At 44.2% G+C, this 14,472-nt stretch overlaps 1 protein-coding gene across 1 annotated transcript in view; it reads right to left on the bottom strand.

Annotated features, from left to right (window-relative positions):
* Positions 1 to 4,686: 4,686 nt before the first annotated feature.
* Positions 4,687 to 14,472, bottom strand: part of LOC138260347 (transmembrane protein 151B-like) — a 144,847-nt gene continuing 135,061 nt past the window's right edge. Inside the window, exon 2 of the mRNA XM_069208761.1 lies at positions 4,687 to 9,057. Within this exon, the coding sequence (XP_069064862.1) occupies positions 7,624 to 9,057 (1,434 nt within the window). The 3' untranslated portion in view covers positions 4,687 to 7,623. The remainder of the gene's footprint in view (positions 9,058 to 14,472) is intronic.

The raw sequence follows: 14,472 nt of genomic DNA, 5'->3' as shown, positions 1-14,472 counted from the left end.
TGAGGTTATCTTTGGTACCTGATTAGGATTATGTTAGCTGTTTCAAGGGTAAAGTTGAACTTCTTCAATCGAATCTCACTCCTCAAGGTCAGGTCAGAGAGGTAGAGACAAAGTCAAACATTTTTCTTAATTAATTTCTGCAAGTATTTTCAGACAAGGTAGGAAGTGCTAAAGGATATGTTCATCGCATCATCTTGAAAGACAACGCCATTCCAGTAGCATGCAAGGTGAGGAATAATTCTTTGAGTTTGCATGGTGTTGTAGAAACAGAACTCAACAGACTGAAAGAAGAAGGTATCATTGAGACTGTGGAGGCCTCTAATGGGTGGCTTGCATGGTTGTAGTAACTAAGGGCTAGATGTACCAAAAGGATTTACCCATTCTGTGTCTATGGGAAAATGTGTTCGTACATATAACCCTAAGACTTCAGGAGAAATACGTCTACGCATTGACCTTAGAGATCTCAATAAGGCGGTAGTGGAAGACAATGTCCCATTGTCCAACATCATGGAGATGAAAACGATGTTGGGAAATGCCAAAATTTTCTTTACTCTGGACCTGGCATAAGCATATCATCAGGTCCATCTCAGTGATAATTCTAGCATCTGTTTTTCAGAGGCTCAAGTCTGGTTTATTCAAAGGGATGGAACATGTCAAGGTGTTTTCAAGATGATGCGCTCATATACAGTAAAACGTTGGAAGAGCATATGAACATTATATGAGCAGAAAGGGATGACGCTCAAGTTCAGCAAATGTTGCGTCTGTCTCTCTGAAATCACATATTTGGGGCATGTTATTTCAGGTGACGGGCCTCCAACCTGAGGAAGATTTGGTGAAAGCTATCTTGAGCTGACCAGCCTGACAAAGAGGGAAGATGTTGAATCTTTCTTTGGTATTTCAGAGTATTATTCATGATTTGTTTCAAATGTTGCCAGTCACACGAAGGGTATTACAGCCCTACTTAAGAAGAATACTGAGTTTGTCTGGTCTGAGACATGTCAGAGAGAGTTTGAGGATGTTAAAGCTGATCTTTCCACAGCACAACATTTGAGAAGTTGTATACCAGGTTTACCATGTGTGATAGTGACGGATGCCAGTCAAAGATGCTTGGGAGCACCTTTGAAGCAAGTGCAGGGAGGAAATGAAGTAATAATAGTTTTTCCTCGAGGTCCTTGAAGGGAGCTGAGAAGCGCTATTCCAGCATTGAAAAATAGGCTATGGCTGTCTATTGGGCAATTAAGAAATTTAGATATTTTTGTGGGGGTCACATTTCAGCTTCAATCAGATCACAAACCCCTACAAGAGGTGTTTGGAAATAAAGGTCTAGATAACATTTCATCAAGGATATGCAAGTGAAGGGTTGGTCTCCAAACTGCAAGTGATATTTGCACCTCATCTGTGACAAGATTTTTGGCTGAGGTTTTCGCCAGAGAAGGGAATCCCAAATTCATACTTATTTAAATGGTCTACAGCTAATATCAAGGGAAGTGGAGAAACTACTAATGGAAAGAGGCAAAACACACAAAAATGCACTCTCCATCATCCCAAGACTAAAGACATGGTAGAAAGATTTAATAGAACCTTGAAAGAGACCACTCAGATAACGAAATGTAGTGGCAACAGTTGGATTCAAGTGGCTAAAAAACATCTGGTGTTCCTCCTTTTGTTCTGTTCAGTAAGTACAATCTCAACACTACAATGAGTCCACTCTGGGTGAAAGAATACAGTGGGAACAGGGAGAGGTCTCACAATTTAGACAGGGAGGTGAGAGAAAAGGGAAAACAGATGCAGTCTAAAACAAAGGAGAATTTTGAGCTTCGTAAAGCTGTAAAACTGAAAGTAGTGTGTGTGGGTGACAGAGAAAATAAAGTTGCCTGGAAAGGGTAATGGCGTCTCTCACTTTAGCAAACCTTACACTGTGGCAAAGGTGTTTCGCAGTGCATCCAAAATGAATGATGGCTGCATCTGGAATTTCAACAGAATTGTAGTTCTGGGGTAATTTCACACATTGTATATATTGTATGTATTTGATCTAATATTGTGTATATATTTCTCTGTATGAGCTGTTTTTTAGGGTATGCAGGTGTGTGATATCTTTTTACTTTAGACAAGTGGTATTTCCCTTTTTCCTGCCCCCCCACCTTCCTTTTTCTCTTACTTGTATTAATGGCATGTTCTTATCACTGATGTTCTGATTATAATGTTATTGTTCAAAGGAGACTGTGATGGGTAGAGAAAGCGAAGACTTGATTCCTGGTAGCTTTGGCTGGAGTTTCTTTATCTACTAACAAACTAACTTAAATTCTTCTGATACTTCAGATTCATTTTACCAACGCTGGGCCTCTGTGCTACTTCCACAGCTATCCCAGGGCTAGAGAAACAGAGTTGTGGGTTATGTAAATGTCATGAAATGGTGTGCCCATGGAATATCTTAATGGAATCTTGATCACATGAAATATGGTGACCAGAATATTTAGGCAGAAATATTGAAAGGTAAGTAAGTAGAGATATTATCTATCTATCTATCTAAAAACAAGATATAACAGACCCTTAATTAATCTCCTGTCGGCAGGCGGGCACAAAGAATTCACTGAAGCCATAACTCTATGACACCCGCTCATCAAATGTCACGGTTCACCATCCAGTTTCTTTTCCTACTACATTACACCTAGTTTAATTAATCTGATTGTTGATCTTCTAAAGTGGGTATGACTTCAGATTGTGCTAGTGCTTGTTTGTGCCTGCCAGTCACTGTTTGTTAATGTGAGGAATCCTGCTGCTTTGAGTTTTCGACACTACACTCACGCTAGCTCTTCAACTGGGTCATGGTCTCATGACTTCACTTCCTGTCGTGTCTGAGGTTAAGGGTGTGCAAGGTTACATCTGCTACCTTTATTTGGGTGAAAATGTGCTGCTGTACAATTCATTGCCTTTCACAGTCACAGAGGCCCCTTACCAAAGGAAGTTCCATGGAATGTGCCAGGTATATTATTTGTTTCTCAATAGTGAGACTTATTTTGAGTCACGGCTTGCTTAACTGTGAAGGGGGGTCAAAATGTAATTAAAAAAGTAAATAAATAAAAACGTACGACTTCCATTGCTTGCCACTCCCACGTCGTCGCTGCAGACCGGCACAGGCTCCCAGCCTGCCTTGCTCAAAGATGCGTCAGGATTGGTTGGGAGCGCCCAGCCAGGGCGCTCCCAGGCAGACTGGGAGCCTGTGCAGGCTCTCTCCAGCCCGGCAGCTGTGTTGCCGGGCTGGAGAGAGGACACAGCGCATGTGTGCTTGGCTGGCCCGGGACGTCTGGCCAAACACAATGCGCTCTGAGGGGAGTGCACATTGCACTCCTCTCAACTCGTCATCCCCCAACATAGTTTATTATCCCTTCCTGGTGAAAGTTTTGCAGCTTCTGCTGCTGGCGGGGGGCGACGCTCCTCCACCCTAATGGAGGAGCCACCCCTGTTTATTTTAGTAACTTATAAAGACAAAAACATGTTGCAATCTAACTTTCATGATAATTAACGCAATGCCAGTGATCTCTCTTCCAACTAACAGACAGGGTATAAAAAGGTCTCCCTTGTGATATAAACATTTTGGATGTTAATTAACCATAAACATTAGTATGGGTTGCAACAATGCTGAGAGTATGGCCAACAGCCTGCCAGTTACTTTCGCTTACATAACTGGTTCGAACAGCCATTTCAAGTCTCCGGTTGGCTGATCAAGATGTGAAAGTCCAGGTACCCTGACCAAGGACCTGAGAAAGAAGGAAAGGAGTCTCGGGGTACTGTTATGATGCAGTTAAAGGCATTTGGGTTGCGTGGGATGCATGAATTATAAGAGTCAGGGTAATATGTTGGAAACCAGAAAAATAAGTGCAAGTGTTTTAGTCATCAAATCTTAACCACACACCTAGACTGGAACAAAACCCCATTATTAATTTAAATGACAGTCAGTAGGAGATTAGGTGTTTGGTTTTTATGTGTTTTAAGGCCGTAAAGGATGTTCTTTTTTACTCCTCTTATTTCCTTTTTAACTTAATTTTTACTTATCTTTTATCTTTTTACCGGTGGTTGTTTTGCTTTTATGGTTGAAAGTAACCGAATAAAGCTATGTATAACCAAGTGCAAGTGAAATCGGCCAAGAAGAACACATTTTTGGTTTCATTGTGTGTAGGGTACAAAGGGAAAGTATGAAAAAACACATTCTCCTTTTTAGCTGATCTACGGAGATAGAAGAAGAGTCTTGTTCAGAGTTCATTTGCAATAGAAAGTCCTGCGATTCGGGGTGGAATTACTAAATCTTCCTTTAGATGATTCTTTCTCCTCCAGTGGAGAATCCAACCACGGAATTGTCTCTGGCATAGGGTTAGTATTGTAGAAATAAATCCAACCTCTGGTTCTTCACCGGAGTAAAACTTTTTAGCAAAGGAATAAGCATTCCCTACACGAATTGGAGAAATGCTCATTATCACTCAACTGTAAATTAGACCCTAAGTTGCCCAAGAAGCACAAGAAGCAGAAACGGGTCAATCCTGTTGAGAAAAAAAGAGACAATTAAGAGCAACGTTTAGGGTTTGTCATAATTTCACACCCTAAAGCAAATATGACATACTCTATAATTTCCTCAAAGATATCCCTTTTGGCATCCCATGTAATGAAGCAAGTTTATAAATGCTATAGACTGAGGCTTTAAACATTCTGCTTTTATTCATAAAATAACAAAATAGAGTTACATGTACATTTCTTTCTTATATTCTATGACGAAACATGAAACAGTCAATGCCATATGAAACACCTGTGTAAGCAGCATATTTGTCAAGACATCTTCGATAAACTTTTTAATTTTTGTTTTCAATAGGACCATGCTATTGATCTGTATGATAACTACATGACCTAAAGAAATTTTACTGCAGAGCCTCATAGTTTAGATTAGGAATATACTCCACAAGGGCCCTCTGCAGATGTGAACTTAGTTGGAAGCATGTTCTTCGTCGGCGACATTCATGAGTCAAAGGATGAGGCTTGTGTGTAGAAGACGCACCGGGTTTCATCCGGACAATATAGTTCATTCATGTTACCCTTTTTGTCAGTGAGAGCATCAGTGATGTTTGCTTTAGACAAGTACAATCTCATTATTGTAGGCGGAGCGGCAAGTGACAGTAGTGGTCAGCACCTCGATAGCTTATATTCTCAGAGAATCAAAATAAAGTAGAGGCAACGCATAGAGCTGGAAATTAGAGAAATTATAACAAAACAATAAAAGTGGGAGAGGACAGGGATGTAGGTATGGAGGTAATGACAAGTAGTAATAAAAAAAATGTTCATGTGTGTATAGCCTGGGTCAGAAGGCATGTGCTTCAAGAAGCAATGAGCAAGAGGTGACGGGCAGTTGAGTTGGTCATGTATTGGAGGTTGAGCAGGAAAAGAGGGCCTGGAGAGAAAAGACACAAGAGATATGCAACCACGAAAGGCCCACTATCTCCTTTCACAGCCCCCAAATGGAGATGATCTCTTGGACGGTGCGACTGTGGTTAATTTTATGTCATGTTCAGTCTCTTCAAGTCCACCTTTCAGGCTTGCCTTAGAACCAATTGTCTTAGTCTTGTGTTCCTTGCTTTCCCCATTCAACTCATTCATGGGGTATCCTTGGACACTACCTCTTTCTTTACATTCCTTGTAGCCATTCCTTTTGTGCTGATTTTCTGTAGTTTTATAGATTTTCTTTGACTTACTCTTTGTATGTTATCGTGATTGTGTGTGTTGGTGTGCATGTGGATCATTGCCTCTGTGGGTGATTGACTAGAAAGCTGGAGCACTAGTGTGCAAGAATGTGTCTGAGTGAGAGAAGGGTGTAGTGAAGAGCATCACTTGCTCTCACAGTGGGTGACTGCTAGCAGAAGATGCTGGTTGCAGGTATAATGAGATGAAGTGAGATCAAATCTAGTCTTTGTGCTCTGGCACCAAGTCCCAGCAGATGGTCTCTTCTTCACTGTCTGTTAGATTAGATCTGGAAGTTCACTCACCTTCTAGACTACTGGGCCATGTATCTCCTATCACTGATAAGGGTTCTGGCCCACTGCATGAGCACGTGGGCAGGATGCAGATCCTAGTCAGAAGCATGGTACCACCGGAGAGCTCAGAAGTACAACTCTTACACTTCTGGAAGCACCAGCCTTTGAGAGAAAGGTCACAGTAAAACAACCATTCTCCAGAGAGGCACAATGGATCTGGCACTACCCACCCAGCACAAAGGTTCTCCTTCCCTCTCTGTTTTCAAGATATGACTTAAAATCCCTTCTTCACAAACATGACCTCCTCAAACAGCCTACATCACTGCCATAACCATCAATGGCCCAATTGCATTTTCTAATCTCAGCTATTGAAATGCCTGTCATTTAACTAACATACTATCAAATAGTTGCCTGCTTTGTGACATTATATTTTGTTTTCCTTTGGTTTTCTCTGTAAACTCACTACTTTAACATCTACCACATGATTGAAACGCGATCTGTCACCCAGGATTGTTTGTGCTTTACAACAATTCTGTAAATAAACATCCCTTCGATGCCTTTCAAAGGCAGTAGAGGATTGGGCAGGGATGGAGTGATGTGAATGATGTAAGACTGGATCGAAAAGAGTCCAAATGTAAACCTGATAGTGTAAGAGAGAGAGAGAAAGAGAGAGATAAAGTCAGAAGGATGCAGGGAAGGTTGGAGAGAGAGAGACAGGAAGGTCAGATGAGACTGCAGCGTGGAACGCTCAGTGAAAGTGAAAGAGACAGAAGAGGATGTCTAAAATGAGTGGTTCTTCCAAATTAGATGAGGCACAGAAATAAGTAATCCACTCAGACATCCGCTGTTTCAGCCGTGGATCAAAAACAACACAAAGGTTAAGGCCATCACTCTGACGCTGCAGGATAGTTGGAGGCAGGAAGCAGCTGCCACGGAACAGGCGAACCACCCCGTCTGATTGGTCACTCACTATAGGCCTGGATGACATTCCCAATGAAGGCAAAGCATGGCCTGGGAAAGGCAGACATTTCAGAATCTGGTTTGCATTGCATTACGTTTTTCAGGTGAATTTCATGTGTACTTCTAGAGCACTGGAAGACAAAGTCCATGTAAGAACACCTGTGTAGTTGAGCCAAAAGGAACTCGTCAAGGGTTGTGCAGAACTGGCATTTGCGCCCTTCTAGAGGTGCACCTCAGTGGGCTTAGTGCAGATGGTCTAGTAAAAGGGTGTGCCTGTATACCTGGCTTTGGGGCAGGTCATGGAGAACCCATATTTGTGCCATTATTGCCTCAGAGAACTTTGAACATTTGCAAATATGTGACCTACCAGACTTCAAGGTGTGCTGTCCGTGACAGATACCAAAAACTGAACAGAGGAGGAAGATAGGAAACTCCTTGGGGAAGAGTTGTGTAAGCACAGTGAGACAGAATGGACTTCAGCTATTATGAAAGCTATATGCTGCAGAAGTAGGGTGAGGTGGATTCTTGGCACTTTGAACCCATTGCAGCGCAGATTCCCCATTTGTCCTAGTGCTAATTACAACTGTGCACAAAACCCTTTCTGTGGTGGAACCTAAGGGAGGTACCACTAGCTCTGAACAAAATGCTATCACAATGCAGTTTCCAGGCAGGATGAGCGACGAATGCAGAAAGGACGTCCCTCACCCCCCTCCGAACGGTGGATGATGAGCACTGGAAAGAAGCGAGCATCGTGATATGTGGGGGGATTCTCATTGATGGCCAACTGACTTGAATAGGAGCAGCACTGCTCATCCTGGCAACCACGCTCTGCAATGCTGCTGCTTCTACTCCGCCAAAGACCTGTCCTGCAGGAGCCATGGACCCGGCACAAGGAGAAGCGGCTTGTGTTGAGGGAGACGCGGGAGTGTCCGCCACTGCAGCTGTTAAACGCATGGCGTGAAAAGATGGAAGAATTGCTGGATGCCCCATTGCAGCGTTCACACCCTCGCAAGATCCTACCATAACCACATGCAGAGTAACCATTGCACATTGGTGATTCTGTTAGATCCATTAAAATGGCCTCTGAATAGCTGGGGATGAGCTGTCTGTTGGTGCATATGTGCCACTCAAGATCTGTGCTGTCCAGGGTACTGACCCTTGGCATTCGGTACCTGTACACAGGCTCCTCGGATGTGGCAGGCACCGTGAATTCAAGTCCCAATAACTTCTCCACGTGGTAGTGAACATATGCAGTCTGATACTCTATTAGAACTCTCAAGGGCCAGGAAAGCAGGAGCAGTGATGCCACCCAGAATGTGTAATGCGATCCATACCATGGTAGATGTTCTGGGTCCACGTAGGCCAACATGAGGTCCTTGAAGTCCATGTTCTTCAGCTGCATGCCTTCTCGGGCTTCCATGTAGTCATCCAAGCCCTCGATCTCTGTGAAGAAGTGAGCACGCTGAGTCAGGTATGAGTTCTCTGACTCGGTGTTGGCAAAGCTAAAGCACTTTGTGAATTTCACTTTGGTGGCAGCATGGCGCTCCAGGTCAAAGAGGTCCTTAGAGATGTCTTTGACTCCACAGTGAGAATACTCAAACTCTGCCTCTGCCACATGTGTGTTGACTCGTTCGTGGTAGACTTGTGTGGTTGTGTATGCGTCCCCATTCCGATATCGAGTCACCTGCCGGGTGCGCCGTACAAAGTGGTAGCTGATGGCCTTCCACCAGATGCATGGGGTGGCTTGGCGCATGCGGAGGATATGTTCGTAGACGGTGTCAACGTCCACCTTGTATTGGAGCTCACTCTTGGCGTGGCAATGCCAACACTCCACCAGGTAGACCACATAGAGCATTGCGAGGAAGGCCAAGGGGATGTAGATGTAGCCGTCAGAACACGGGCTGTCGTGGTAGATCATCGACTGACCCTTGAAGGAACTGTCAAAGCTGAGCTTGGTGACTCTGGCCAGCTGGCACCAGGTCACCGCCCCCAGGCAGCAGTACATGAGGAGGGAGAGCAGCAGGCATTTCCAGTGGGACTCTCGGCACAAGGAGGCACTCAGAGACTGCTGGCAGGGACGTTGCTAGGGAGGAGAGAAAAAGAACCAGGCGTGAGTTCACGGGAGAAATGAAAAGATAGACGAGACAGAAGATGTGTAGAGAAAGGGAAGACAGACATTGAAAGGAAGATAGCAAAAGAAAAGAACAGACAAATAAACAAAGGGGGAGGAAAGAGGAATGGTGGTGAGAAGAGAGAGAGAGAAAGAAGAATAAAGAAAAATAAAGCTAAAGAGAGCGTGATGGAGAGTAAGAGACAAAGAAAGAGATGTTTAGAAAAAGAAAATAAGCAAATGATGAAGACAGGAAGGACCGAGAAGAAGAAAGAGAGAGAGAAAGAGTGTAAGAATGAGGAACAAAATAGATGGGGAAGAAAGAAAGGACGAGCGAAAATGAAGATAGAGAAGTGAAGAAAGGCATATAGAAAATGAAAGAAGGAGTGGGGAAGATACAATGGAAGGGAGCAAGAGAAATAACAAGTGTGATAAGGAGCAAGGGAAAGAGGAAAAAGTGGATGAGAGAGCGAGCAAAAGAGAGAACGACCAAGAGTGCGAGAGAGACCGAAAGAGAAATTAAGGGCCAGATGTAGGTAACAGTTTGCACGTCGCAAACAGCGATTTTCGCTGTTTGCGATGTGCAAACTGCACTATGCAATGCACAAAACCCATTTTGCGATTCGGTAACCTAGTTACCGAATCGCAAAACGAGTTTGCGAGTCGCAATTAGGAAGGGGAGCCAGATTGCTTTGTGACCGCGAACGTGGCCGCAAACCAATCGCAGTTTGCACCCATTTGAAATGGGTGGTAACCCATTTGCAAAAGGGAAGGGGTCCCAATGGGACCCCTTCGCCTTTGTGATTGGAACTGCAAACATTTTTTCAGAGCAGGCAGTGGTCCTATGGACCACTGCCTGCTCTGAAAAAATGAAACAAAAACGTTTCATTTTTCGTTTTTGTAATGCATCTCGTTTTCCTTTAAGGAAAACGGGCTGCATTACAAAAAAAATAAAACTGCTTTATTAAAAAGCAGTCACAGACATGGTGGTCTGCTGTCTGCAGCAGGCCACCATCCCTGTGAATGCCGCCACTCGCAAGGGGGACGCAAATTGCGACCCACCTAATTAATATTAATGAGGTGGGCCTTTGCGACCCCCTTGCGAGTCGCAGATGATGTCAGGGACACCATCCTACATTCCAATTTGCGACTCGCAAATTGCGAGTCGCTCTGACTCGCAATTTGCAAGTCGCAAATTGGAATTTTCCTTCATCTGGCCCTAAGTGAGTTAGAGAAAGAGTAGTGAAGAAGAGAGAAAGAAACAAAGAGACAAAGAAAGAAAGAGTGAACGAGAGGGTATTCGATAGATATCTGCCTATATGTATATATATGCATACATTTATTTTTATATTTATAAAGAGAGACATAGGGCGAGAAGGAGAGCGAGAGAGAGAGTGAAAAAGCTCAAAAGAGAGGGAAAGATCTTACACCAACAGAGTGCAAACCATTAAAAATATAAATGTACGGCATTCAAAGAACATCTTTAAATATGTTGCGATATAAGAATTAAAAACGACACTTAAAGTAAAAGAAAGTCAAAAATAAATGTGAATGTTATAAATTGAGCAATGTCACCAAAGAGAGTGTAATTGTTGGGGAACACAAAGAAGGCAGTTTGAAGTACAGACTGTAAATCATCATCTCTCCATCTACTTCTCCTCTTTCTCAACCTCAACTCTTTATTCACTTCAATTCTCTATCTCTGTCTCCCTTTCTCTACATCTCACCTCTTTCTACCTCACTTTTCTCGGTGCCTCACTTCCATACCTCACATCACTTTCACCATCTAGTCTCTTTCTACCCAACCTCTCAATTTACCATACAAATTGCTTGCTACCTCTAGACCCTCTACCTCACCTCTGTCACTACCTGACTTCTTTCTTGCTACATCTGTTTCCAGGAGCAGCTCGCGGCAAGTAGACGGGGTGGGGTGGCGCGCAAGTAGACGGGGAGGGGATTAAAATAAAATAAAAAATAAAAATAAAAAAAAACACTTACCTCAACGCTGTGTGCTGTTCCACTCCTGCTTCTCCTCGCTGCAGGCACAGGCTCCCAGCCTGCTCTGTGGCCAATCCTGACGCTGCTCAAAGCAGCGTCAGAATTGGCTGGGAGCGTCCAGCTGGGGCACTCCCAGGCAGACTGGAAGCCTCTGCAGGCTCTCTCCAGCCCAGAGCCTACAGTGCATGTGTTTGGCTGGCCCGAGACAGCCGGCCAAACACACATGCATTCTGAGGGGGAGAGCTGAGCACTCCACCTCACTGCTCGTCACCCCCGTGGCCCCGCCCTTTTACCAAACAATAATAAACACAGATTATTATTGTTGTTTGGTAAAAGTTTTGCAGGTGTCGCTGCTGGCGGGAGGGCGACGCTCCTCTGACCTCATTTGAAAGCCGCCCCTGTCTGTTTCTTTAAATCTACCTTTTTCCCTAGATGTTATTGCTTCCTCTCTCACAGCCCTCTCTGCATTTGCTTCACTTGTTCATCCCACCCTCTCTACCTCTCCTCTATCTGTTTACCTCTTCCCCTACCTCACCTCTCTCTCTGCCTCTCTCTTTCTCTCTCTCACCTGTGTCTCTTTCTCTTTCTCTCTCTATCTCACCCTTGTTCTACTGCAGTATCACCTTCACATCTCTTTCTCTACATCACCTCTACCTCTCCACTTCACCTATTTTATTCCTAAGTCTCATCGCTCCTTCTACCCTTAACTCCCTTTCTACTTTTGACTCTGCTTCTTTAAATGACCGTCCTTCTGTCTCTTTTCTCATTTAGCGCCTCCCGCTCTATATCACCAGTCACTGTCCACCTTATATATATTTATACTTCTATTACTACCATCCCTCTATCTATGTCTATCTCTAACTCTCTCTGCCACTCTGTCTCTCTACCTCACCTCTCTTTCTACCTTATCTCTCTCTCAACCTCATCCCTCGACGTACCCACCCCTCTCTCCTCTTCCTTCTCTCTTTTTTACGTTACCTCTCCAAACCCACCTATTTCTCTAGCTCTTTTTCAGGAGCGGCTCGTGGCAGGCACAGGACGGCGCGGAGGGGTGGGTTGGGGGGAGGAAATGAATATTAAAACAAACAAAAACATTTACCTGAATCCGCTGCCGCCTCTATCACCGCGCAGCTCCTCTTTCCTTCGCCGCAGGCTCCCAGCTGGCCCTGAGGCCAATCTGAACGCTGCTGTCATGCTGCTGGCAGCATTACCTCAGCGTTCCTATTGGTCGGAGCGCCCAGCCAGGGCTGGGCACTCCCCCTCTGTGCTGGTCAGCCCCATGGCCCGCCCCTTCTACAATACAACAATAATCAACGTAGTTTATTATCGTTGTATTGCAGAAGTTTGGCAGCTGCTGCTGGCAGGGGGTGGGGAGGGGGGGGGGGGGTGACACTCCTCCACCCTAGCGGAGAAGCCGTGCCTGCTCTTTTCTGCCTCCAACTCACATCTCTTGCATAGCGTCCCATTGATCTTACTCAGCAAAGTCTGGTCACTGTTTGGCCACAGACGTGTACACATGGAAAGAGGAGATGAGGGACAAGGTAGGGGGAGAGAATTAAGGAGACAATTATCACTTTTCAACCAATGAAAGGATGAGAAGCTACAGAACGCTGCTTTGGTTTTCCCTGTTGCAGTGAAAATATCAATTGTGATGGACGATTTTTTTGTGATTCCAAATATCTGGCAATTAAAGGTACGATGTCACGTGTTATGTGATATATCTTTTTAAGTAGCATGCACTACAGTTAAAAATCCACCAAGTCACACTTACTGTGTCTTTGCTACATGGAGATGAACAGCCGGGTAACAAATAGAATGCCAAGTAAAAGATTATTATTCCAAAGCAAAACAATCTACATAGAAGCCCAAAAGATGGATTTATCAGATGTCTTTATTTGTCTCGTCAACGTAGGGGAGCTTGAGCTTTCAACTGTTTCCACGTGTGCCTTTGTCAGAAAGTTTAACACATAACTCAGTTTTGTTTGGCATCACAAGGGCATGCGTTAGTTCAAAATTGGTTACAAATTCAAAGTTGTTCGAGACAGGGGTCCCCAAACATGCTTTTCCTGGGCCCTAAAAATGCTTATGGATTGCTCTGCCACTTGATACTCGATGAAGACCTCAATCTGTTTTTTCACTGACTCCAGGTCATTCTTGCAAGAATCAGTCTTTGTAGGCATCCTTTGTACTGTCCCATTTTCTGACCTCAAAATTGGGTTTGCTTCATCTATTGTGTGGATATTTATTGCCTTGGGGGCATTCGTAGTGCCCCAATTACATTATTGTTCTCAGATACACACTGATCATGCACATCCTCTGGAATTTTCTGTCAGGGTCAAAACGCCAACTGCATGGAAGAGGCCTAACAAGACTCTCAGTGTCCTTTTTCAGAATTATAACATCTAAACTCATTTGTGATATGTATGCTGGTCTTAGAATATATTCAACACTTGTCTTATAACACTGAGGATAAATCTACACTATTCTCAAATTGTCCCTGCACAATTAATTTGCATTTGTTTGCATTGGCCACTCAGCCATCCACATTGCACCAGCATCCTCTGTCATTGTATGGTTTATTTTTTATGAATTTTATCCTTTGTTTCTGTGTTTCCAATAAAACAGTTTGTTTTGTAAATTTACCATAAATGCACACTGTTGAAGCAAAAATATGGGAAACATAAAGGACCTGATTAGAAGTTAGACGGTCCCTAAGCGAGACCGCCGAACTCGCGAGGAGGACGCCACTGCCCTATTACAAGATTTCTGCTGGCTTTCATGGTTGACTGGCGGAAACCTTGAAATAGAGCGTTCCCGCCGGTCTGACCAGTGGAACAGTGCTACGAGATGGCCCTCGGCTTCCTCAAAGGTGCTGAGTGCTATCTCGCAGCGCAGAGCGGGCCGACCAGCACCCTCGGAACGCACAATGTCTGCAAGGCAGAGAGTGCACAGTCCAACAGTGCTGTGCAGGGGGGGACCCTGCACTGTGGCCCCCTGCACTTGCTCTCCTTTATTCTTTTTGTGGTGCTAAATCGTCTTCAAAAGGCTGGTGGAGAACAAGGTTGTAATCAGCAGGGCGGTGCTGAGTTCAGCTCCACCCTGGCTGATTACAACCAAGACCGCCGTCACCCCTTCGAGATCTTGGATCCTGGCGGAGACCGCCACTGCGTGTCTGGTGCTCTTGTGACCACCAGACACTTAATCAGGCCTAAAATGTTCAATTATTTGAAAATGTTTAGAAACAGTGAAGTAGTGAACTTATTTTCTATTGGTATTACGTGTCAGGCACCCCCATACTTTCTTTTTATTCCCTTTGAACAGTGAAAATGAATTCTTTTTAAAATAGTACATCTTGATGTTTTCATGTGTAATACGGAAATCCCAACATGC

This window comes from Pleurodeles waltl, chromosome 9 (assembly GCF_031143425.1).
Source record: "Pleurodeles waltl isolate 20211129_DDA chromosome 9, aPleWal1.hap1.20221129, whole genome shotgun sequence".
NCBI lineage: Eukaryota > Metazoa > Chordata > Amphibia > Caudata > Salamandridae > Pleurodeles > Pleurodeles waltl.
This window is presented reverse-complemented; position numbering and strand designations above follow the sequence as displayed.